Genomic DNA, 24,963 nt, shown 5'->3' with positions numbered 1-24,963 from the left:
CGTCGAATCCAAAGGCTGCATGCGTTGCTGAATTCTGTCCACACGCTCTCCTTCACACAGCAAATGCTGGTCTCGTGTTCATCTCCACATCGCCGGAGAAGAGGAGGATGATGACGTCGACGATGGCGAGGCCCACGATGCTGGCGTGCTGCAAGCTCTACATCTCCGAGAGCCGCAACGCCGCCGCCCTGCGCGCCATCGAGCAGGCGGCGTGCGGCGGCGGCGCCGTCGTCGTCAACCGCTTCACCGACGACGCCTACAACCGGGTGGGCTACACGCTCGTCGCGCCGCTCACCCCCTCGCCGGCGCCGCCGCCTCCGCCGCAGTGCCGACGTTTCTGTTCGGCGCGGTGCACCGGGAGGGGAGGACGCTGGCCTCCATCAGGAGGCAGCTCGGCTACTTCAAGCCCAACTCCTCCGGCGACCAATGGCGGGGAGCGCCGGAGACGGACGCCCTGCCCGTCGCACCGGACGCCGGGCCGGAGAGGTCGCCGAGATCCAAGGGCGTGGTGGTCGTCGGCGCCACCGGCTGGGTCGACAACTACAACGTGCCCGTCCGCACCGGCGACGTGGAGGCGGCGAGGCGGATCGCCCGCGCCGTCAGCGAGCGCGGCGGCGGGCTCCCGTCCGTGCAGGCGATGGGGCTCGCGCACGGCGGCGGCGTCGTGGAGGTCGCCTGCAACCTGCTCGACCCGGCGAGGGTCGGGGCCGAGCAGGTGCAGGGCATGGTGGAGCGGCTCGCCGCCGGCGAGGGCCTCTCCGTCGGCAAGGGATATTTCACTGATTATTCGCAGGATAAAATCGTCGAGTTATACTTCAAATCAGCAGCTAACACTGAGGGTTAACTGCAGTGCGACCACTGATCACTGAGAGTCCAGCGGCTGACACTGAGAGTTAAACTTCAAAATTGAAATTGAGTTGATTTGGTTGGGGTCACAAGTTCTCGACCAGTGATCACTGATGAGTTCTAACTCAAGAAATGCAATCACACTTTCACGCGTAACATTTTACCAAAAAACATAACAAAACAAATTCAGAGTAGACGACATGTAGCTCGCTGTGAAAATCATCTAACTGATTTACAAGTGTGCACATGGCCGAAGAGTTCAGCAGCAGCAATGCATTCCAAGCCAGGTACTTTCAAGTTTTCCAGTAATTACAGAATGCGATACATCCAAAGATGTGAGAATCACCAGCATGAAAAATAGCAATACCAGCGACAAAACTATTAAAGCAATTTTTAGATTGTTCCATTCAGCATATGCTAGTAAGGCCTCAAGCCACCCAGGCGGCTTTGTTATTTGGCTTCTGATAATCAGATCACCGTTGGTTCTCCCTCCTCCGGGCGTATCGGGTCCTGTCATTGTACCTAGGCCTATCTGATGCTCTTTGTGGGACAGGTTCTACCCGCCTCTGCCTCTCCGGGGACCTCTGAACAATCTCTCCATTGACGAAGAGCTCAGCTGTAAAACAAAATAGAAATAGATTATATGGCATGAGTATAATATCTTTCCAAGAAATCAGAGTGCAGCAGAGCAACTCATCCTACCAACCTCAAGCCAATAGATTCACACAATGGTCAGATTTTGTTCAGCATGTAATATCTACTCTAAACAAACTAGATTAACCAAAAATACAATGATGCATTTAATGTAACCTCTGATGTCTCAAATACAAACAGTTAAAGCCAGTGACCACGAATAAGTTCTAAATGTTTCATCTCAACTGATCCACACAGCTTCACTGTACTGAAGAGCAGAAGAGAAAAAGAAGAGTTCTCTTTAAGTCCATTAGCATTCAAAACAAGGCATTGCCTAAATAGCTATCTTGCTTTGCCAAGATGGACTGCATAACATGGCACAAATCCATGGGGAAGTGCATAAATTCATTCACATTCAGTAAGAAACCATAAATGATATGATAAAAAAAGCCACCCTAAATTATTTATATAGCTAAATGTGCCACCTTCAAATCAGGTAAAATTAGAAAGCGGATTCTAACTTGTCATAGGGAAAATTTTCAACCTCCCTATGTTTAGTGGCATGACCATGTTGGCATGTTTCATCCCCACTGACCTGTACCTCATTTCATTTGAGGTGCAGAACCGTTGAAGAGACATTTTTTATTAGTCCATTAGCATTCAAAGCAAGACATTGCCATATAGGCTTCACCACTTTGCCAAGATGGACTGTGAAGTCTAGAACAGCAGTTTGGTACTGTTGAGTCAGCAACATACCAAATCGTTATGAAACAAGCAAGCGAGAGAAACACAAAATTGTTTTAATAGCTAAATTTGCCACATTCTAGTCAAGGAACATTGGGAAGTGGATTCTAACTCATCATAGCATAAATTTCAATTTCCCTATGTTTAATGGCATGATCATATTGCATGTTTCATCCCCACTGACCTGTACCCCATTCATTTGAGGTGCAGAACCGTTGGAGAGACACTTGTTATTAGTCCATTAGCATTCAAAGCAAGACATTGCCAAGTAGGCTTCACCGCTTTGCCAAGATGGACTAGTATGTCTAGAACAGCAATTTAGTATTGAGTCAACAACATACTAAATCCTTAAAAAACAGTAAAACATCAAGACTCAAGGGGGATGTGGCAGTAAATACACTGTTAGTGTCTCTATCTACACTGATCTGAACCCCAATTTGGTAAGGTGCAGAACCGTGAGATACATTTGCTATTAGTCCATTAGCATTCAAAGCAAGACATTGCCGATTAGGCTTCACCGCTTTGCCAAGATGGACTACAGGTTTGGTAAACAGACCAAAGCCTTGAATTAATCAAAAACTGAAGAGGTGGTAAAGTGTTCTTAATGTCTCATCTCCACTGATCAGAACCCCATTTTACCAAGGTACCGAACCGTTAGAGAGACATTTTTTTCAGTCCATTAGCATTCAAAGCAGGGCATTGCCTATATGGCTTCACAGCTTTGCCAAGATGGACTACTAGCAAAACATCAGTATGTGGTCGGAATAGGCTCACATGCCATGAAAACAGTCTACATACGGTATCCAGACAATGTTCCATTTCATTTTGATGCAGTTCTATTAAAATATACTTTAACTTCGATCGCATTATCCTGTAAAAATGGAAGCAACAAATGCCTATAGGGGGGCCAATTAGGATATAGTATCTACAACATCAGTCAATCAGTGATCATATGAAATGACAAAGCCATTGATCTCCTAAGAAAACCTGCAGAAGTTGTGAGGTTGTGCAAGAAAGCTACCTCCATAGTCCTTGTACTCAGGGTCGACATAGGAATCAGGGAGGACAAACAGAACACCAGGAAGCCCTGTCATACAACACATACATAGTGCATCAGATACATGAACACACACAGTGCGCTAAAAGTATTCTCATTCCAGGTATTTATAAAACCAAAACATAGGCAAGGAACAAACCTTCCAGCTTGTTGGACGTCTCCTCATCGATCTCGCACCCGAAACCAAAGTATCTCTCGCAGGAGACGTTGTAGATCTTCTTCTTCGCCTCCTCCTCACTGCAGCAAACACAACCACATAAGAAATCGACCTCCGAACCAACTAACTGGAAGTGAGGAGCAAATACATGGCAAGGTTAGCACAAACTGAGAGACAAATCGGCGGAGAGAGAGGCTTCACCTTCCGAGGACCTTGGCGAGGGTCTGGATGTAGCAGTCAATCATCTGCTGCTTGGTGGCGCCCTCCCCGCCTGGCTTGTCCATCACGATGAGCCAGTGCTCGTAGTCGCACCCGGGGAACAGCGGGGCCATCTCCGTCGGCGCGCGGTCTCCGCCTCCTCCTCCGCCGCCACCGGACCGCATCGGGGAGTACCCATCGCCGCCCGGCCGCCGCGCGAACCCGCGAAGGAAGCCGACGCGCGAGACCGCGGCGACGGTGGGGCGCAGCAGCGACTCCGGCGCACCGGGGCCGCCGCGGCGGAGGAGAGCGGAGGCCGAGAAGGAGGTGGCGCGGCGGGAGAGGAGCCTCCGCGCGGCGGCGGCCATCGCGGGGTAAAACCCTAGCGGAGTGAAGGGAGAAGGGACAACGCAACGAAGGCTGGGGTTTGGAATCGCGAATTTAAAGCTGCGTGGCGTTGAAGTGAGGTTCGTGTTTAGATGGGCTTTTAGTAGGCCGTATTTGAGGACGAATGAAGCCCAGTGAATGAAACATCACACTGGTGGCTGATAGTACTGAGCAATGCGAGCAATGGCGTGTTTATGAAGTTTCAGGATGTCTTTTACGACATTATTCAAATCCGAGTAATTTACAGGTCGAAAAATTCAAACTCAAACGTGTAGGTTACAGATCTGTAAAAAGGCTATATACTCCATCCGGTTTTTAATATATCATGCCATTAACTTTTAGACATTTATTTGATCATTTGGCTTGTTCAAATCTTTTTTACAAACATACAAAATATAAGTAATACTTAAAGAACTTTTAATGATAAATAAAGACGCAACTAAATATATGATAATTGTATAAACTTTTTGAATAATATGAATGGTCAAACATATCACAAAAATTAATGATATCATACATTAGAAATCGGAGGAAGTACACTCTATTGAATATAAAACTAAGAAGTATATAGGAATCTCAAAGGCCAAGCAAGTGATAACGAGTTCAATTTACATCCAGGAGAGGAAGAGAGCATCTAATTGAGGTGTCAGATCGACAACAATTGGCTACAAAGAGAAAAAAAAAAAGCAAGGTACCACGTTGAGTTGTACATGAATTGGTTTTTTCTGTATGTATAATGCCGTATAATCACATACTATATGTTATCTATACCTACTAGCATGGTGTCAGAAAAATCTGAAAACTGTAAAGACAGATTGGAGGATATGGTCGCGCTTCCAGTCCTGAAATGACACTTTTGCCGTCTCAAACTGCAAACTGCTGCAGCTAATCAACAGAAAATGGAGTTCCGAGCAAAGAATTAAAGAATCTGCTTCAATTGATTTCATTCCCTTGAAGAGCTATTTATCAAGTACAGGAACTATTGCTGAGCTGGGTTCGATATTGGATAGCCGTGCAGCACCTAGAAGTTGCTCCGGGAGCTCGTCGTATGTGTTTGCCTGCAAGTGTAAAGGTAGAGAAATGTGAACCAGTTGAGATATACTACTGTTTATTAGCTATAGAAACATAAGTCTTCAAAGTTCAAACTGGATCTTGCAGTTTAATCATTTGGCCTACAGCTGATAAACCGTAAAACGGCTTATTAGGAATCAAAAATAATTTGAGTAAAACTTTTATATATCATTACCGACTTAAAAGCAAATGCTGAAAAATAAACTATGTTAAGAAAAACCTCAAGATCAATTCTAAAATTAAGTTTCAAAATTTTAGTTTTGGCTGCGGCTGAGCCAAAAGGGTGCTCTTGGAGAGTAAAGACTGAAGAAAATGAGGGAGCCACTGAGCATACATACCTGTATAAGAAAAGCCATGTCAACTATTAAAGTCGTAACGACGCCAAACACCAAGCCCAGAACACCATTGGCCACTGCTGAGGAACCAATGTCTACATCTACCTGCATAACAATATCAAAAATAAATTTGTTTGTTCAAGAGATGCCCTAAATAACCTAATGTTCTACTGCTTCAGTCATATCTCAACTTTGCCAGGTATTTACATGCTCGAATAATGTATTTCTCCAGTAATTAAAATAATAGGAGTTGTGTTGTGTTAATATTTAAGGTGCCTATATTCAGTGTCTCACTTCTATGTACTCTTGACCACGCATATAACTGCAATCAACAGCCTTTCCCAATAAGCAAGGGGTACTTCCGACGCTCTGTCGCACTATCCAAGATCCCTGAAGAAATCAACATGCTCAAGTGAGAAAGGCCTTCATTATAAATCAACAGGGCTATACACTCCGAAAGTTAGACCAGACCTTTGGAACAGATGGGATGAGCTTCAATCTGCTATTTCGGAAATCATCATCGCCATCAGCAAAACGTTGTAACAGTGATCCTTTTTCCAAGGTTCTTGTAACAAAATAGAGGACCAAGCTGTAATGGCTTGATCCAGGAATCTGCAAATGCAAACAGACCTGATCAGCGTGACCAAAATAAAGAAGACGAGCCCTGATGGAATCACAGAATGAAAACTGGTATTTTTCAAGGGAAAACTGAAAGCAATAATGATTTTTTTCTCTAAGCGAACAAAATAATCCGGCCTAAGCTATAAACAAGCCAACAAAACTGGTATGATCATTGAAAACTACACAGCAGGTCACTGCATCTGCTCTCATTGGCAATGTTAATCAAACAAAAAAAAACAAGAGATTCTGAGCTAGGGTTTTGTCAAAGTGTAACCAGGGAGTTCTATTTTTCTTCTAATAGCAATTGTGCAAGGAACTAGTTTGTCAAAGCGTAAACAATTTGTCAAAGTGAAAACCAGGAGTTCTCTTCCTGTAAGGAACCCCGTGAGCACAGCAGAAAGAAACTAGCCATGGAGGAGAGACCATAAAAGAAATATGATCTTACTTGAATGTTTACAACAAAGGTGAACATCCCCTTCTCAGCAGCAACCTACATTGGTAAAAGTTCAATGAGAATCATCATACTATTAGTATAGTAGATATACTTCATTAGGACCTCACTTAAGTTCATGCAGATAAGGAAGATTGTCTTCAGTACCATATATATAATATGCATGTGCAAGGATCTCTTTTATCAATAGTCAAACTGGAAAACACTTAACATCACAACAAAGTTTCAAGCAAAAACCATCAACTCTGTTAACATAATTGTGAGATACTTGCTGATTGCACCATCTCACTGATTCTCATCAACTTTCCTATCCTAAGTAATGGCGAAGTGACGCGCACTTCCAATTTCAAACTATGCAAGATAAAGTCTAAAACAAAGATCAATTAAAATACAGTCCAGATAATTCTGTCAAACTGTATCAACGTTCATAATTTTACACATATGTAGATCTTACAGCAGGTTATTTGTTCACAGGATACATATAAGTAATTAGGTACATATTCAAAGTGCTCACTACTAGAACGCAGAGTAACTACCTGAAGCAATGAAGCTTCTACACAGCTAAAGTTTAATATGCAATGAAAAAAGATTGATAGCACACACAAGGTCGATGAAAAGAGTTTGGAAAACCGATTTGTTTACAAGTACAATTCTGGTAGAACAAACAGTTCTGCAAAAGGTAATCGTTCTATATTATTCCAATTTTCAAGTGCTACTTTGCATATTAGACACTGGAATTTTAAGCATAGACATAATCATGTAATAGTGGATTTCAGAAAGAAGGGCACCTAGATGTGGGTAGAGCATGAAGTAACCATAAACTATTTGCTTACCTGAGCTGCACATCCTTTCCGCCTAGCAACATGATCCATTCGCTTTATGTCCCTAAGCCAGTCGATTGCTACAAGCTCCATAAGGTACTTTGTTGCGGGAACCTGTAAAGTCAGGTAGGAAATGCACTAAGCTCTTAATTGCCTGCTATACTTCAGAATTAGGAAAACCTGTTGTGCCACTTTTAATGTTTGGACCTTTGATTTGTCATGTGGAAAGCTCTCACTACGAACTTTAAAGAGCTTGCTATCAGGTACTGTCCAGCAGTTACGGCTTTTCTCATTTGCATCCCGACGAATAATGCCCGAAAAACAAGACAAATCTATTGGATCTGTATCAACCAATATAATGACAAAGGATAAGGTTAAAAAATGATAAATCATCTAGGCAAATTATACACATATCAGACTAAAAGAACAAACCTGTGTACTTAGCATCACTGTCAGATCTGGTAGGTGCCTCCTGTACATGAATCACATAAGACTTCAGTGTTAAATGAATCAGCAGTAAAACTTTCTTCAAACTACAAAAATAGTACAAATGTAAGTGTAGTATGTATTTTGACCTCAAGATTAGCTTCAGGAACTTGATAGTCATCATCTTCTTCTGACTCTTCATCTATCATATCCAAATTTTTGTTATCGACTTGTCCAAAATCAGCTTGTTTTGTCTTTAAGTCAGTTTCTTGGAGTTTCTTATCCTTTTTCAATTTGGACACAGTAGCCATAGTACTCATCACAGGAATCCTCGGAACTGGATGAATATCATCAGTTTGGGAAAAGTACTCACGCAATCCTGGACATAAATGCAAATGTTAGACCAACATAGACACATACTATCAACACGAAAGAACGTTGTGATTAATTAACAGTATTTATTTGTCATTTTTAGCATTCACGGGAAATTAGGACATGTCATCAAAAGTTAAAAGAATGGTTTGTACTTTGTACCAGCAACACAGTTGAGCATCTGCAACAAAGAGTAGTACTGGAACGATGAAAAATAGTTGACGCCCCATCCCTTTAGATCAATTTGCATAAGGTGTTGAACTTGAGTGCGTGGTCTCCCGTTGACGCATTTGAGAGGAGAAATTTTAAAACCTCCACCTGAACTAGTAGGAAGTTAAGGTTAAAAAACAAAAGTTGTGCAACACTTGTTTTAATATATCAAGCATCCTGATAAGCAGAAGGCAAATTACTTTCAATAAACGCCCTCACAAATCCTGGTTGGGGACCACAATTCTGATGCTCAGTAGATCGGAACAGTACAACTGCAGGTTTAAGAACATTGAATCAAACAAGTTGCTTCAGAATGATGAAAGTGACCAACAAGGAGACATCCAAAGATTACCATAACTTCCATCATCATTGCGCCGCCAATATCGTACATAACAAAGATCCCGGGGCCAGACCAACCTACATGTTCAGTTATCTATTAAATTAGATGTAGCTATGTTATTCCAAATCTGAGGTAATGCAATAATATATCGATATAAAGTAAAGAACCCAGGTCTTGTGGAGTATGATACTGCCATATAGAAGTTCTCATCCTACAATTTTAATTTAGCAACAGTTGTCCAAACAGCAAAAACAGTAATGAATTTGGCAGTTGGCATTGCCCTATTGGGTGCAGAGGCAATTCCAACAAGTGAATTGTACAATATATGCCAGGCATAAATATTCTACACTCAAGTCCAAATGAAAAAAGTTCGTGCTCAAATAGTTTATTTAGACTTTCAATAAGATATAAAATGCAATCCTCATGCAAGTTATAACAGAACCAGATGATATGTGCACATAAATAATCAGTACAAGAAAAGGTGTTACATTGAAAACCAGTTCAGCTGTAGCCGATGATATAGTATTGCAGTGTGACCATCAACCTCTTCAACTAAACTCCCATACTGGAAGCTACAATCCCACCTACAGTGGAGCATAAATAATACTGAGGTCAGCATTCATAGAAAAGCAATTAGGAAGTAAAACACTTAAACAGCACACACTTACTCATATCGTGTTACATCCATACTCATTATTAGCCCAAAAATGGATTCACATGTGGCTTCCACCACACCAACAGCTCTCATTGCTCGGCTACAGCTTCTTGCCTGTAAGGGTGCACAAGGCATAAAAGGTTACTCATAGCATTGGCGTGTCTGCCTTTGACAGTATATAGGTAAGAGAGGTACATACAAGGTATTCAACCTCCACAAGTTCTTCAAAGATGCGCAAGCCTGCCAATCATAAAGCCAGGAAACTCTAATTGTAACTTCATTTGAACAATCCTAAAGTTGAATTCAAAATTTTAAAGTACCCCTTATATGCATGCCTATATATAATCTACGTAAAGGGCTGTGAACTTACCATTCTGACATCTAAGTAGCCGCCAGTTCTTTCTTGAGTAAGCATGGTTGGTGTCATTCTGATCTGACAGCCCAATATCAGGCTCCTTGGTCCAATCATGTACCGAATCAGGAGGGCCTAGAAAAAGAAATGGTGTATTTAAGTTCTCTCGTGTAGCCATTACAAAATATTAATAAAAAATTAAAAGTATGTTTACCATTCCCGATAGTTGTCCTACGAAGCAAAGTAGGCCGGGGCTCTTCTTCATCTTCCGGTCTATAATAGAGTAAAATCTCCTATTACTTTTAACCAGAAGGACTTACATACAGCTAGATAAAATATGAAATCACTTGCCCACTGTCACGATCAGAGAATGATAATGGGCCTCCAAACTCCATGTCAAAGTCCAGTGAAGCAAAAGCTTTGCGGTTTTTAGCCGTCATAGTGTCTTGTTGCTGCAGAATGAATATCTCCGATGTTATGCCTAGGACAGTTCATTGGTGTGTCATAGAATTATTGAAAAAATGGATGTTATAGATTTCTTTTGAATCTAATATGTACAAGGGAGAACCTTCTTACACCGTAGCTAAACAAGAAACTAATGAAAAAGGGGCTGAAATATCCTTATTACTTCGAACAATTGCCATATGTTGTTACAGTCTGTTGGACTTACTACACCTGATCAATAAGGAGCTCTAGCTTCTTTTTCCAGACCAGGGCATCCTCGATATCATGCGCACCCATCTGTAGAAGAACAATACTAGGATTAAGATGGTATTTGAATAATGACAAGTTTACTGTATGAGAAATTTTATGGTCCTTAAAAAAGTACCTCGATGTACCTAAATTTTACACTAATTTTTTTTGTATCTCAAGGTACTTAATACCTGGAGGTACCAAATTTTATACTAGAAAGTGTGGTACCTCTCAGTACTTTTTCAAGGATGGTAAAATTACCCTTACTGTATAGGTATATGTGACAGAAAAAGGCTATAGGATACTAAATGAAAGAGTACACACAAAAGGACCACTAGCATCTCTCCCATATGTAGTGTTACACTGTTATTGTCAATTAAACTTGAGCAAATAAAATTGCATAGCATTAGTCAATTATCAAGCAGAGAAAGGGAATCCAAAAGCTACACTAATGCTAGTGAAAGTAGCGTCTTCTTTTAACTATATCCAAAAGCTACACTAATGCTAGTGAAAGTAGCGTCTTCTTTTAACTATAAAACCAGAATGATGTAGAAAGGGCATCGCTCCCTTTTTTAGGTCAACAGAAATATATGACCCATAAACAAAGTACACAAAAAAGGATGGCAAGAAAAGGGTTAACATCCAGCTTATATACTTGCTTTTTCCAATACACTGCAGTAGTAAAAACTATATATTGCAGACAAAATATCAGCAAGTGCGTTTAAAAGCAAATTCTCAAACATAGAGTGTATTCTGGTTTGGCAAGTTAGCATCGTAACGAACCGTGATATGATTCTCCTTTTCTTTCTTGTTGTATATGCACAGAACATAGACCATCTGCAAAACAAGAATATCACTACAAATAAGTAAATGACGGTATTAACGTCACAACAGTACAGCAGTACCCCTCAAAAGTAAGGTGTTTTTCTTAAACTAAAAGATAGTGAATTTATTCAAGAAAAAGGTATCAAGAAACTTTCCCATTGAAGGAATTAAATGATACGCTTTATGCTTTATGCTTTATGTTATGATGCTAGATGAATTAAATATGAGAAGAGGGAACTTACTTGACCATGATGTGTTTTAAGCCCTCTGTCTTCCACTCTGCAATTTCCATCTATTTGAAGCGCCTTCACTGGCACCTGCCCATCCACAAATCTTAAATGAATAATCAAAATAAAGCAGCCACCATGCTCCTGTTGCAGAATTTCCAATCTAAACTCGTGTATCAGTATGGCAATTTATTAGGTTAAAATCCTCCGAATAAGGCGTACAATCAAGAGTACTTCAGCTGAAGTACTCTACAATAAAGAGTACTTCAGCTATAAGAATCTTATTCAAGAATCATAATCCATGACTCATTCAGACATTCTTACTCTCCAACGATATGCTTTACATCTACCGAAGCAGTACATTTACAGCAAACGCTACTCTAAATGACCCAGAGCTGAAGAGACAAAACTCCATTACTTAACAACAGTATGTCATTAATTAGCACTTCCTAGCCTCAAATTAAAAGCATCCGGAGATACAGATGGTAAACAGTTCCAACTCAGCTTCACGGTTAAATAGTTGGCATCAGTTTGCAATAATCATATACCATTAAAATAAGGCAGGTGGTTCTATGTGCTAGTCAAACCACTCAAAAATCCAAAATAACGGCAGAAAACTCATGTGCATCGCATCATGATGCAGGCAAATTCCCCTACATTCAGATTTAGTTATCGTAACTAGAACATCCTCCGATCCTCCACTCCACCCAATTGGACAGAATAAACCACAAGTCACGAAATCCCGCTAAAAATTCATGAGAAACTCTTGAAAAAAAAAAGGTAGCGCAGCTTTCTGCGAGACTACGACAAATGAATCGCATCGCGAGTTCGCGAGTATGACAGCAAAATCAAGAGCATAAGTTGCAGGATGATGATGTGTATACCATGTTGTCCTTGGGCTGCTTCTTGTAGTAGGCGAGCAGCTTGTTGTCGAGGACGAAGTAGCGCGTGCGGACGAACGACCTCCCAATCTTCCTCCGCCCGTACCGCAGCATCCACCCCTCGTGCCGCACCGCGGCCGTCGCCGCCGCCGAGACCTTGGGGAGCTCCCCGCTCCGCGCCATCGCCGCCGCGGAGGGCCTCGGGGGATCCACGCCGCCGGCGCGCCCCAGCTCGGAGCTCTTCGCCGCCGCCTCCCTCCTCGAGGTCGACGAGCTCATCATCATCTCCGGCGGTGATTTCGAATTCCAACTGGGTCGCGTCACGTCCCCCGGGCCGCCACGTCAATGAGCCATACCCCAGCGGGTGAGGTGGCACCGGAGGGGAACGTGGAGGCCTAGGCAAGGCGCAGGCCCCGCCGAATCACGGCGGCCGGAGCCGGCGAGGTGGCCGGCGACAGGCGGAGGAGGAGGGGAGGGTTTCGAGGCGGGGGAGGCGGAGAGAGAAGACGAGAGATTAATTATTATTGTAAGCCACTATTAAATCCCCAACTACTACTTTGCATTTTTATTTCAAATATTTGGCTTTTGCCTTTTTCGAGGAAATTTCTGGTCTAGACCTTGTGTTTTGTCTAAATTACTTATTGTTGACTTGGGGGGTCTTTTGAGTCCATTGAAGTTTTGTAATTTTGGAGATAGTACTGTTTTAAAATATGAAAGACAATAGTACAAGCATTAAAGGAATTTGTGGTTTTCCACCTTTTCTGTGACATTTTCATTTATTTGAAAATGAATATGACCACTTCTTGGTCTTCAACTTTTGTTTTGTTCATATTCAATGGTACAAAAGAATGAATTGAATATAGCAAGTTAAATGTTGTTTTAAAAAAGGTATTGTAAAACATTTATATATAGAAAGTGATACTCTTCCCATTTAGAGGTTTGGAAAACGTGCACGTCGTAATCCACAGTCATAAGAGAAAACAGTGATGGTTAGATAAGCCACTCTAACAAAAAAAACCGTAACCCGTAAGTCTAGAACACTCTTAACCAAAAAAAAAACTCTCAAACTAGTTGAAATACCCTTCACTAAAACACCATGTTGAATTTTCGATTGTTAAGTGTACAACATCTAAGTTTTTTTTAACGACTCACGTAACATAGTGCGAAGTTCATATTGATACAACCCTGATAAGTCGTAACCAGAAAAACGAAAAATTACAATATTACAGTATCTATGTTGACATGGTACCAATATGAACATCTGATATCATCTTACATGTAATTTTTTTTCCTTTGAGATTCAAGATTTTATTGATTATGTAAAAATGTCACATGCCAGACAGGAATGGTGCTCAAAACACACAACTTGTGGAGTTTAATATTTATTCAAATAAAAAAAGGGGAAATAGATGTTATAGAATAAACGAATCAGTGTATGAAAAAATAATTTGTAGAGAAAAACACCATTCACGTGCATCAATATACAAATGGCCTAAAATGAACTGCACTAGAACAAACACAAAGAATTGCGATTCAAAGTTTTGTTATGACCATGAAGAAAGTTTGGTTTCGGAACGGATGCATAATTATTTAATATTTTAATAATCTTGTAATGGATTATTATGTCACTAGATGTCATATAAAATGAAAATGTTCCAACCTGCATACGTAGGACCAACTTCTTTTTCCTGAAAAACTTATGTAGTACCAACTTGAAGTAGGCAAGAAATGCAGGCCGTCAAAATATTTCTTATCAACTTCCACCGGCAAAAGCACTGATACGGAGTAGTGGTATCTTCTATACTACTTAAACTTTACTAGATTCGAACTGAAAAGGAGCAAAAGATTAACAGAGCCTTCCATCTGAAATTCTCAATGGCATCAGTTTAATAATTAAGTTGTGTATCATGTGCTGGCCTCGGAGAGCTAGAGGGGCCATTTGTAATTATCTTGATTTGAAGGGGCTATGCTGTAAGCTTCAGTTCGTGAGCGAGTGGCGGGAAATCCCCCGCCCACTCCACGGTCCGCGCTGGAACGCTCTCCCGTGTTTGAAAGCTACCCATTTTACCCCTCGCCGTGCGCTGGACGCCATCCGTGCGACGTGGTCCCGACACGTGGACGGCTGAGATGTGCTTAGCGTGGAAAGATCTCGCTGTCTTTAGGACGGACTGATTAGCGATTAGTAATTGCGTGCTCAAATACTAATTAACCCACAGAACGTATACATATTTTTATCCAGGGACACGTTGACTTCCATCTTATTCTCGCGTTTCCATGTGATTTCTGGAGGATTATCAGAGGCTAGCTAGGCGTTATTCAGCCAGTTCTTAAGTGTGGAAATTAATATGTGCAGTGCAGATTCTTTTTGTATAATTAACCATATGTTTAAGAACAACTCCATGTCACAATCTTTTTGTAAAGCATGTGTTTGAGAATAACTCCATGTCACATATAGGGTATAATTAGATCAAGATGTATCCAAATTAATGAGTAATTATGGACAGCAAAGCTGACGGATGAATGCTGGTAGTGCTCCTGTCCTACGTGCTTGCTGGTCTGCAGCTAGCGAATCTCCAGCAGCAGATGCACGCATCCACAACGTGGCTGGCAATCAAAAAACTGTCACAGCTAATTAACCAGCATCTGCAGTTTGCTCATAACTCGTGTTAATGGCTATGAAGAAAGAAAAAAACCGAGCAACTTTCCTCTCGGAGTATCGGTAATCTTTCGTTACGTTTTCGTGTGATGAGTAGTTCTCGCAAACGGTTTTAATTGGTTAATGGTCACCTAAAATCAATTAAATTACGTGTGTATGCTGCAAGTAATTAATTGGCTAGTGGATGGACAGGACAACCCAGGAAGCAATCAATCAAGCAGCAAAGAACAATTTAGCTCGTGTTTAGTTACTTTCCAATTTTTATTAAGTATACGAACACACATTTAAAGTATTAAATATAGACTAATAATAAAATAAATTGCAGATTCTGCCTGCAAACTATAGAATGAATCTATTAAACCTAATTAATCCATTATTAACAAATGTTTACTGTAGCATCACATTATTAAATCATGGCGCAATTAGGCTCAAAAGATTCGTCTCGCAATTTACATGTAAACTGTGTAATTGTTTTTTCGTCCACATTTAGTGCTCCATGTATATATCTAAACATTTGATGTGACGGAATTTTTAGAAGTTTGATGGGAACTAAACACAGCATAATTAAGCAAAAAAAAAAAGCAACAATTACACAATGATACGATAAGGAGACCCCACCTACTAGTACAAAGCAGTCATGACATTCCAGAGAATTAGTCTCAGCAAGGCATATTCTTCTCATCCTCTCATCAAATAATATCTTGCAGCAGTTTGCTGATGCATATTCCATGCCAACTTAATTGCAGTTCCAGGTGTCATTAGCCCATTATTACATTTAACACTGTTGTGAACTTATGATCCAAATGGCCCATCAGCCGAAGTGCTCAGATTTAGGCCCAAACAAGGAAGAAGCCCAGCCGAAGAAACATGGGCTCGGCCCAAGCCACGTCATACGAGCACGGATCTCGAGGTGGGAGAACGTACGGACGCGATCCCCTCCGAGCGGCCGTAGGCTGGCCCTCCCGACCCAGCAAAATCTTCTTCTCCCGAGACGAACCACCCGAAGCCGCAGCAGCAGCGATGGCAATGGAGAGGCTTATCTCTTCGCCGCTCCTCCCGCGCCGGCCTCCCCGCGCCGCCTTCTCCCGCCCGCCGCCCTCCCTCGCCGCCGCGCCACCCCACCACCGCGCCGGCGGTGCGGCCTCCGGGTACGGCTCCAGGCCGCCTCTCGCCTCGCTCCTCCTCTCCAGGCACCACCACCACCACCAGCCTCCGGTCCTCGCGGCCAATCCTGCTGCCGATGTGGCCGCCGGCGAGGCTGTCCCTCCCGCCACCGCCACCGCCAGCCGGCGCTTCCTCCAGAAGGTGAGCGCCTCGTTGCCCGCCAGTTTTCCGTGTCGCGCCTCACTCGTTCTTGCATGTCTCGTGTGATGATTACTGATGTGAATTTCTTCTTCTTCTTCCAAGAATTGCTTCTGTTTTGTGATGTTGTTGTGGTCGGAGGAGTCCAAGAGTTAGCGGAGATTATTGAGCTCACGCGTTTGGTTTGACAGGTGGCGTCGGCTGCGGCTGCCACTCTGTTGGCGACGATTGCACTGACGCTGATCCAGCCGGCGTGGGCGCCGCCGGCGTTGGCGTCGTTCCACTCGGCGGCGAAGGCGGGAGGTGGCATCTTCAAGTCGGAGCTGCTCAGCAGCGCGTGGACGGGGTTCCTGGCCGGCTGCCTGCACACGCTCTCCGGGCCGGACCACCTCGCCGCGCTGGCGCCGCTGTCCATCGGGAGGTCGCGGGTGGAGAGCGCCGCCGTGGGCGCGCTCTGGGGCTGCGGCCACGACGCCGGCCAGGTCATCTTCGGCCTCCTGTTCCTCAGCCTCAAGGACCGCCTCCACATCGAGGTCATCCGAACGTGGGGGACCCGCGTCGTCGGCCTCACGCTGCTCGTCATCGGCGCCCTCGGCATCAGGGAGGCCACCGAGGTGCCCACGCCGTGCGTCGCGCTGGAGAACGGCGGCGGCGGCGGCGGCGCGCACCGTGGCCCGCTCGATGCTCTACCAGCCACCAGGAAGAAGATCACCTTCGCCACGTTCGCCACCGGGATCGTGCACGGGCTGCAGCCCGACGCGCTCATGATGGTCCTGCCGGCGCTCGCCCTCCCGTCGCGCGTCGCCGGCGCGGCGTTCCTTGGCATGTTCCTCGTCGGCACCGTGGTCGCCATGGGCAGCTACACCGTCCTGATCGGCTCTTGTACGGAGGCGCTCAAGGAGAGGGTTCCCAGGATCACGGAGAAGCTGACATGGGCTGCCTCGCTCGTGGCCATCTCCATGGGCCTCGGCATCCTCATCAGCCAGTCTCTCGGCTTTAGCTTGTACTGATCCGCCATCCCTCGCGACACCTCCTTCTTCTTCTTCGCCATTGTTAAGCTTCCACTGCCTCCACTGTAGGAATCTGCCATGAGAATTTTGCAAATGTTGCTTGTTGAGATCCAGGAGAATTCAAGTTTAGTTCACAAGAAAAAAAAATGCCATGAGAATTTTGCAAATGTTGCATTGTTGAGATCCAGGAGAATTCAAGTTTAGTTCACAAGAAAAAAAAATGCTTTGCTGAGAATTGCTTAGGTGATCTGCGATGAGTAAACATGTGTTAATTGTCACCCAAATGTATTACACGTACTTGAAAAAGGACTGGTTAAGAACGATTCACATCAAATGTATTTCTTGTACTTGGAAATTAAAAAGATTGGTTAAGAGTAATTCAGTGTGTCTAGGAGATCTGGCATGCATTTCTGTCATTCTGTTTTTGTGTCATTTGTAGTTGCTAGCTGACACTTTGTACTTGAGTGAGATGTACTGTATGTCTGTATCGAATTGTGGTTTCCATTCACAACCCTGATAGATTTTGAGATGCTGATATAGATAGGCACATTATGTTCCTCTGCTTGTTCAGAAATTCTATCTTGGCAAATTTGGGACACCAGATCGTCAGCAGGTGACGCAGAATGCGAATTTGCTACACAGTTCTTCAGTGGCAAATCAAGGACAAGTCTGGAACTGGGATCAAATAATAATGTATATATCGAATTCAACCTGTGAAGAACAAAAAACTGAACATAAGAGCTGGTTAAAATATTCAACCAAACAGTCGCCTTGTCCGCAGATAAGATGATGTATGATTGCTGCTGTTGAATGAACTCTTCGTGTTTGCTTGCTGTCTTATCAGCCATAACCAGAAAAGTAATTTAAAAACTTATTTTAAACTTGATTTTGAAGGTCTTCTTTTCAACATTGGTTGTTTCCCTGAATTAGTTTTCAAACCATTAAAAACAAAGATATACAAGTTGTCCATAAACTGTTCATGGTTTTATCTTTCCACGGCTTATACATCAAACAATCAATTACACAGACTGAACTTGTACGTAGTAAACGGAGACAAATCGGAGGTTATGCTTATGCTTATCAGCTAAAATTTGAATTTTCAATCTTACATTTAGGGGTTTTTTTTTATCAAAGTTTATTTTTAGCCTTTTCTTTTAGATCACTAAAAGCATGTATTATTTACAAATTATTTTTCGTTTGCAAATATACCGTTTATAAGCCAAACGATGGGGCATTAACTTTGGGGCTTTAACCTATTTGCCACTCTTACGAGTAGTGCTTAACGATTTGCCACTAAGCCCACATGTTATAGACACATGAGAGCCCACATGTCATTGACAGGGTGTGGCAAATCGTTAATTGTCATGTCACAAGAGTGGCAAATAGTTAAATTTCCCGTTAACTTCAAACAAGGTGCTTATCGATTTTTCTATATATTTGTCGATAAATTTTCTTCCAAAAATTTGACAGATGTAATTACAGTACAATCGTAGTGTAATTACACTGTAACTATAGTGTAACTTATATGTAACTTTCAAAAATCTCTACATAATATGTTATTCTGGTAAAATAGAGGTTGTGGGAACAAATCCTTACACATATGTGTGTTGTGGTTTTATTTTTCTTCCTCACCAAAACAAATCTTATATGAAACTTATATACAAGTTACGCTGTAGTTACGTGCAAGTTACAGTGTAATTACACTACGATTGTACTATAATTACATCTGTCAAATTTTTAGGAGAAAATTTGTCGACAAATGTATAGGTGGTCCCGGTGCTTATACTGCGAAAAAAATACGGGCCGTTCTGTCCGTGTAATGGGCCTTCCGGGCCAGAATTCGGAGCCCAAATGGGCCCGTTTAATGCCTTGGTGGTGAAGTCCCAACTCCCACGTTGTCTCGTCTCGTCTCTCGCACCAACTCTCTCTCTCTCTCCCTTCTCTCTCCCCGATTCCTCCTCCGCCTCGCCGTCGAGATCTCGCCGCGCCCGCGCCCGCCTCCGCCGGAGCTCTCCCGCGCCATGGCGACGCGGAACCGGACGCCTCTGTACCGCAAGTACCGCGACGCGCTGCGCCACGTCCGCGCGCCGGCGGGGGCTCCGTCGTCGTCATCGTCCGGAGGAGGAGGAGGAGGAGGAGGCGGGGGGCCGGTGATCGAGATGGCCTCGCTGCTGCGCTCCAACCGCCCCTACGCCCCCCTCAGCACCGACGACCCCTCCGCCGCCTCCAGGTAACAACCCCCCTTCCACCACCCTGTGCCGTCTAATCTGAACCCCACCTTTAGATCAGTGCGCTAGTTAATCGTGATGCGAGGGGGGCGCGAGATGCGGAATTGCGACATGGGAATCACAATTGCTAGACTTAGATCGGTTTCCGTGCGAGTGAATAGCGATGTCCCGTAAAATCTTTTACGATGGTGATCCAATTAGCCTGTGATTCAAACGAAGCAGTAGAATTGCAGATCGCTGAACTCATTCCCTTAGCTAGCCTGTTTAGGCGTCATCTACTGCGAGATATTTATAATTGGTTTTGTTAGTTCAAGTAGAGAAGTTGAAAACTGTTGTGAGTATAAACATCGAGGTGTGGTAGCAGTCCACCAATTGGTTTGGGAACCTTACTTGGCACTCACATGTGGTGTATGTGGTGCAGTAGAAGTGCTGTGACGGTCGGGCTGCCCCCGGCATGGGTTGATGTTTCCGAAGAGATATCTGCCAACATGCAGCGGGCAAGAACGAAGATGGCAGAGCTGGCTAAGGCACATGCCAAAGCCTTGATGCCATCCTTTGGTGATGGTAGAGATGACCAGCGAGCAATTGAGATTCTTACACATGAGGTAACAGACTTACTGAAGAGGTCGGAGAAGAGACTTCAGAAGCTATCCATGAAAGATTCTTCAGAGGATTCAAATGTCCGAAAGAATGTCCAGGTGATGATGGGCTCCTATCTTTACTTATTAAACAGCTACAGGACTCATAAGGGATTTTTGTTTTGATGGATGAAATGCCCTTTGATTGTTATATGCAGCGTTCACTCGCTACAGACCTGCAAAGCCTTTCGATGGAGTTCCGTAAAAAACAGTCAACTTATTTAAAGCAGCTACGCCAACAGAAAGAGGTTCGTACGTCAATCTGCTCAAAGTCCAGATACTTTTGCTACTTAAATCGATCTAATTGAGATGCTTGATTAATGAATCATGTTTACAGGGGCAAGATGGAGTTGATTTGGAAATGAACATGAATGGTTCTAAGTCGACATTTGAACTTGGAGATGATGAATTTGAGGATGTGGTATGCTATTACTTTGTCTTTATCTTTAGTCCTTAGTCCTGCAGACTTGATTTTACAATATTGTTATCCTGAAAGCTTGGCTTATAGTAACTAGTAACACACTCAATTCTAATTATTATTTTTATTGTTTGTTGTGTATTGCTCCTCCCTATCTGCTAGTAACTGACTTGAAAATCAGAATCAAGGGTTTGCCCGACTTGCTTCACTTCAGAGTTCAGACCCACAAGTATACACAAAATTTGTGAAGAGAAAAACGCAAAATGAATAGCGGCACACATTATGTGCAATGAAGGCCATGTCTAGGTTTGGGTGGTTACAGTGGCTTAGAATAAGGCAACATAAATCTGATAGTATGTATTTGGCTTGCTTGGATCAATTTGCAGGTGTGAGTTAGGAATCTAGCTCAAGAATGAGCACAATCTAGTTACATAGTTGGAATTCTTATTCTGTTATACTTCTATTCTAGGCATTTTAATTTGACGGGATTGCATTATAGGATGTAGCTGTTGGATGTTTATAGCATTTCATTTTGCTCCTACCTTTTGACCACATGATGACATTGTGGATCTTAATATCAAGTCCAGAAAGTCAGATTTTTGGCCTGTGAATCTGTAATGCTTGAATAAACATAATAAGAAAGTAACGCACACTTGTGGGATGGAGTTTTGAGGCTTAAGCTATTGTTATGGCAGTACTGGGTAGTGAAGATCTTGCATTTCCAAGCTTCCCAGCCCTTTCACTTTGTAATTGCTGTACTGATCAAGAAAGGCCGGGTTCTTTCAATTGCGTTTTAAACCAAGTGAATTTAGGTACATCATTTCAACTGGCTCCCGATGCAGAAGTTATAATCATAAAAAAATACAAGGCTTTCTAAGTAAAAGTGCTATAGTCCCGTGCTCCACCTGCATCCACTTACCTAAATTTTTCTCTTCTGCGTTATCAGATGGCAGGCAAGAAACATACAGGCGTTACTGCCCTTTTTTTTTAATCATATCATGAATTTAGTAACATAGGTTATGTTCATGAATAAAATCAAAGAAGTTTGAGTAGCTTTGCATTGTCATGAACACCACAATAATCCAAGCATCCATACACCATGGCCTTGCATCCATGAATTCTTAGTATAGTTCATGCACATACTTAGATGGTATCCAGGCAGCTGCTTTTAAACTGGTTTAGTGTGAAAAAGAGTCTTAAGTGAGATGCTCAAAGAAAACATTAACAAATTATATGCTTCATTATGTATATATCCCCTTTTAGTGTTCTCGGGAGTATGATGTTTGTGTATGTTTTTTTGTTGGATTTGAAATCAATGTATGGGAATAGATTTGCTGGTATCAAAGAGGAGGATTAAAGTTCCAGCATACCCTTTAAATTAAGTAATTGATCGATGATGTAGTTTATTCCATGATTTTAATTTCAGGGTTTCACGGAGGTTCAGATGTCAAAACTTAAGAAAAGCGAAGCATTCACCAGAGAAAGAGAAAGAGAAATCGAGCAGGTGAGTTCTTTGTTTGTTATTTGCTTATATGCACAATGCTATATACATACTCTCTTATTTGAATTAAAAAAAATCAATCATGGGCACAACTTTATTTTATATTATCTGCATTCTACTTGAAGGTTGTCGAATCAGTTAACGAGCTTGCACAGATCATGAAGGACCTTTCAGTTCTTGTGATAGATCAGGTATAAGAAAAACCCTAAATAACCGAGTTATCAATGATTGGTTTTGTTAACTGGTTCAAACTCCAGACTCATAATTACTTCATCTCAACAGGGAACTATCATAGATCGGATAGACTACAATATACAGAATGTTGCAGCTTCCGTTGAAGAGGGTTATAAACAATTGCAAAAGGTTTCATCCCCCAACCCATTTTCTATCTTTAGAGTATTTTTATGCAGATTTCTGTAGTTAAGATGGAAAAACTTCTATGCCATGTTTCATTTGCCAGGTTAACTTATATGATATTTTATGATTTGTGTCCATTACGGAGTAGCACAGTGGTTTAAGAAAACTTGTACTATAATGTTAACCCTAAAAAATTGCTTCCCACCTGATCTATCTTTTTGTCCATTGAAAGAAAATGGTATGGGTAGATTAGGCATTAAATGAAATTTTAAAAAGGTATACTATATAACTTCAGCAGTTATCTGGTGATAAAAATTCAGTGCTTGATTTTGCATCTCCCAGACTGTGGACAGTCAAGCATCTCATAGCATGTAAATGGTGTCCAATAAATAGTACAGATCATAAAGTTTTTTTTTTTTGTGACTACTAGAGGTAGTAATACTAGGTCAAATCTTCAGGTCTCCGCAAGTACTGCTGTGTGCCTTTGCGTGCCTGTGTGTGTTTGTGCATGCATATGCTACTGTGTGCTAGATATTATCATAAAAAGTTGAGGAGAAGTCCTCAGTGTTTCCACCTGCAGCACCTTTACCTTATATATCAAAGCGTTTCTGCAGAGGAAGAGAAATAAGGCGCACCTTCAATTCCTGGAGTTTTCAGTCTAACATCTTCATCTGGTCTCTTTTATGCAGGCTGAGAGGACACAGAAGAAAGGGGGCATGGTCATGTGTGCGACTACCCTTGTCATTCTTATCTTCATCATGATAGTCCTCCTGATTTTAAAGAAGATCCTTTTCTGACATAGATATATATATTCTTTATGGTTGATGGATGGCTTCCAAGTGAACAACACTCGCTGAGTGATTATGCAGTGCCTGCGTACTGGAACAGCTGCAGTTCAGTTGCATGTTTACAGTTTACTGATCTCAAAATTCAAAGACGGTTCAGCCCATATCCATAATTGCTGGGCCTGCAACTCTCTTCAGTCTTCCACATTTTTTTGCAGCACTGCAAGTGTAGAGATATCATATTCATAGGAGGCTCTTTTTTTTTAAGAGTTGTGTTGACACAATTTGCCCTACCTGTTTGTATTGGAGCAGCCAGGTTTGGTTTTGTATGCTCTGTACAAAGTTGTACTATCATCCAATTCTTGAAGAAAAAGTAGCTCCACTTTCGGTCTCGATTACGATTTCTCACACACGGTCTACTTATTTACTGGCTATAATGTACCTGGCTAACTTTGTTTTCCTTTCAATCTGATAGTAGAAAACATTTTATAGGTATGTGAAGGTCTGTTAGCCATTGATTCTTGTATCTGAATATTTTACTGAAAATACAATTGTGGAGTTTTGTTTTTCAGGTGTCGGCATGCATGCATGGGGGTGCTGTCACTTTGGTATTTGTCTGTGCTGCTGCTAAATTGGAAGGTTTTGCTTGGCTTTTGAGGTGGGAGCCAAGAATCAAGAGGTGATGGATCCCCTGTCGGCCATCATTCACTCACTCCCTCAACCTCTTCCATAACTCAGGTCTGCAGGCCGTGGTGTTTTCTTGCTCCGATTGCATCATTTTGACCAGTTGGTCCCAAATCATGCAGCATGTACTGTGTTTTGGTGATGTAGGATTTTCTGTGCCCTACATGTAATCAATTTAATCTCCCCTAGTGTCTCTCTGTGTCCCTTTGCCCCCATTTATGGGGGTGTTTAGATCAAGGGTGTAAAAAGTTTTGGCGGGTCACATCGGATATTATATAAGGTGTAGCAAGGGGTGTTTACACACTAATAAAAAAACTAATTAAAGAATCCATCAGTAAATTGTGAGACGAATTTATTAAGCCTAATTAACCCGTCATTAGTAAATGTTTACTGTAGCACCACATTGTCAAATTATGGAGTAGTTAGGCTTAAAAAATTTGCTCGCAAATTAGTCGCAATCCGTGCAATTAGTTATTTTTTAGCCTATATTTAATACTTCATGCAGGTGTTAAAACTTTTGATGTGAGAGGGTGAAAAATTTTAGGGTGGATCTAAACAGGGCCATAGGCTCTGGTTGCTTCAGCTGTTTGCTGCAACTTGGACAGGAGGCTATGTCTCTCCTATTGGGCACCTAACTTAGGTTTTTTCTTTCTTTTCTATAGCTTGTTTCACCTCCCTGGTATGGGTACCCCTACTAGGGGCATACCCTACAGAATTCCTACCTCAAGGTACTAGTAGGAGTAACATATAGGCTGTGTTTTGGCGCATCACATCGGATATACGGATATACATTTAAAGTATTAAACGTAGTTTAATAACAAAATAAATTACAGAATCTTCCTGTAAACCGCGAGACGAATTTATTAAGCCTAATTAATCTATTATTAGTAAATGTTTAATGTAGCACCACATTGTCAAATCATGGCGCGATTAGGCTTAAAAGATTCGTCTCGCAATTTACACGCAATCTGTGTAGTTATTTATTTTTTTTCTATATTTAATACTCTATGCATGTGTCCAAACATTTGATGTGACAGGGTATAAAATTTTGCGGGAATCTAAACAGGGCCATACTGTAGGAG

General features: G+C 42.2%; 4 protein-coding genes and 1 pseudogene across 4 annotated transcripts; 3 read left to right on the top strand and 2 right to left on the bottom strand.

Moving 5' to 3' along the window:
* Positions 1 to 10: 10 nt before the first annotated feature.
* LOC107281409 (formiminotransferase cyclodeaminase-like protein) lies at positions 11 to 980 on the top strand (annotated as a pseudogene).
* Positions 981 to 1,093: 113 nt separating this feature from the next.
* LOC4339932 (multiple organellar RNA editing factor 2, chloroplastic) lies at positions 1,094 to 4,070 on the bottom strand. The gene is made up of 4 exons (XM_015787732.3): positions 3,639 to 4,070; positions 3,420 to 3,517; positions 3,245 to 3,310; positions 1,094 to 1,462 (listed from the first exon to the last, which is right to left on the bottom strand). Exons 1-4 carry the CDS (start codon positions 4,001 to 4,003, stop codon positions 1,320 to 1,322), a joined length of 672 nt encoding a protein of 223 aa, XP_015643218.2. The 5' UTR covers positions 4,004 to 4,070; the 3' UTR covers positions 1,094 to 1,319.
* Positions 4,071 to 4,515: 445 nt separating this feature from the next.
* Positions 4,516 to 12,841, bottom strand: LOC4339931 (protein ENHANCED DISEASE RESISTANCE 2). The gene is made up of 22 exons (XM_015787730.3): positions 12,306 to 12,841; positions 11,437 to 11,511; positions 11,153 to 11,206; positions 10,352 to 10,417; positions 10,028 to 10,128; positions 9,891 to 9,949; positions 9,695 to 9,811; positions 9,524 to 9,564; positions 9,338 to 9,438; positions 9,158 to 9,253; positions 8,682 to 8,746; positions 8,530 to 8,601; positions 8,282 to 8,437; positions 7,897 to 8,126; positions 7,754 to 7,793; positions 7,529 to 7,662; positions 7,334 to 7,435; positions 6,495 to 6,539; positions 5,900 to 6,040; positions 5,723 to 5,818; positions 5,432 to 5,533; positions 4,516 to 5,080 (listed from the first exon to the last, which is right to left on the bottom strand). The coding sequence occupies exons 1-22, from the start codon at positions 12,585 to 12,587 to the stop codon at positions 4,982 to 4,984; spliced, it is 2,274 nt and encodes a 757-aa protein (XP_015643216.1). The 5' UTR covers positions 12,588 to 12,841; the 3' UTR covers positions 4,516 to 4,981.
* A 3,119-nt stretch (positions 12,842 to 15,960) lies between these two features.
* On the top strand, positions 15,961 to 17,781 carry LOC4339930 (chloroplast protein FOR GROWTH AND FERTILITY 2). Its single transcript, XM_015786183.3, has 2 exons — positions 15,961 to 16,263; positions 16,452 to 17,781. Exons 1-2 carry the CDS (start codon positions 15,979 to 15,981, stop codon positions 17,268 to 17,270), a joined length of 1,104 nt encoding a protein of 367 aa, XP_015641669.1. The 5' UTR covers positions 15,961 to 15,978; the 3' UTR covers positions 17,271 to 17,781.
* Positions 17,782 to 19,232: 1,451 nt separating this feature from the next.
* LOC4339929 (syntaxin-43) lies at positions 19,233 to 23,590 on the top strand. The gene is made up of 8 exons (XM_015785803.3): positions 19,233 to 19,500; positions 19,920 to 20,196; positions 20,295 to 20,384; positions 20,474 to 20,557; positions 21,981 to 22,058; positions 22,181 to 22,246; positions 22,338 to 22,418; positions 23,102 to 23,590. The coding sequence occupies exons 1-8, from the start codon at positions 19,292 to 19,294 to the stop codon at positions 23,207 to 23,209; spliced, it is 993 nt and encodes a 330-aa protein (XP_015641289.1). The 5' UTR covers positions 19,233 to 19,291; the 3' UTR covers positions 23,210 to 23,590.
* Positions 23,591 to 24,963: the final 1,373 nt, after the last annotated feature.

The sequence above is a fragment of the Oryza sativa genome, chromosome 6, assembly GCF_034140825.1.
Source record: "Oryza sativa Japonica Group chromosome 6, ASM3414082v1".
NCBI lineage: Eukaryota > Viridiplantae > Streptophyta > Magnoliopsida > Poales > Poaceae > Oryza > Oryza sativa.
The sequence above is the reverse complement of the archived record's forward strand: the minus strand, read 5'-3'. Positions and strand labels throughout refer to the sequence as shown.

What these genes read in the sequence shown, in the direction of transcription:
- LOC4339932 (XM_015787732.3), bottom strand. Translation starts at nt 4,003, where the DNA reads ATGGCCGCCGCCGCGCGGAGGCTCCTCTCCCGCCGCGCCACCTCCTTC. An exon ending in CTCGCCAAGGTCCTCGGAAG is followed by an intron (nt 3,518 to 3,638) that starts GTGAAGCCTCTC and finishes TGTTTGCTGCAG; the next exon opens with TGAGGAGGAGGCGAAGAAGA. An exon ending in GACGTCCAACAAGCTGGAAG is followed by an intron (nt 3,311 to 3,419) that starts GTTTGTTCCTTG and finishes GTTGTATGACAG; the next exon opens with GGCTTCCTGGTGTTCTGTTT.
- LOC4339931 (XM_015787730.3), bottom strand. Translation starts at nt 12,587, where the DNA reads ATGATGATGAGCTCGTCGACCTCGAGGAGGGAGGCGGCGGCGAAGAGC. An exon ending in GCTACTTAGATGTCAGAATG is followed by an intron (nt 9,565 to 9,694) that starts GTAAGTTCACAG and finishes TATGATTGGCAG; the next exon opens with GCTTGCGCATCTTTGAAGAA. An exon ending in CCTTTGTTGTAAACATTCAA is followed by an intron (nt 6,041 to 6,494) that starts GTAAGATCATAT and finishes TTGCATTTGCAG; the next exon opens with ATTCCTGGATCAAGCCATTA.
- LOC4339930 (XM_015786183.3), top strand. Translation starts at nt 15,979, where the DNA reads ATGGCAATGGAGAGGCTTATCTCTTCGCCGCTCCTCCCGCGCCGGCCT. An exon ending in GCCGGCGCTTCCTCCAGAAG is followed by an intron (nt 16,264 to 16,451) that starts GTGAGCGCCTCG and finishes TTGGTTTGACAG; the next exon opens with GTGGCGTCGGCTGCGGCTGC.
- LOC4339929 (XM_015785803.3), top strand. Translation starts at nt 19,292, where the DNA reads ATGGCGACGCGGAACCGGACGCCTCTGTACCGCAAGTACCGCGACGCG. An exon ending in ATGTCCGAAAGAATGTCCAG is followed by an intron (nt 20,197 to 20,294) that starts GTGATGATGGGC and finishes TGTTATATGCAG; the next exon opens with CGTTCACTCGCTACAGACCT. An exon ending in ATGATGAATTTGAGGATGTG is followed by an intron (nt 20,558 to 21,980) that starts GTATGCTATTAC and finishes TTTTAATTTCAG; the next exon opens with GGTTTCACGGAGGTTCAGAT.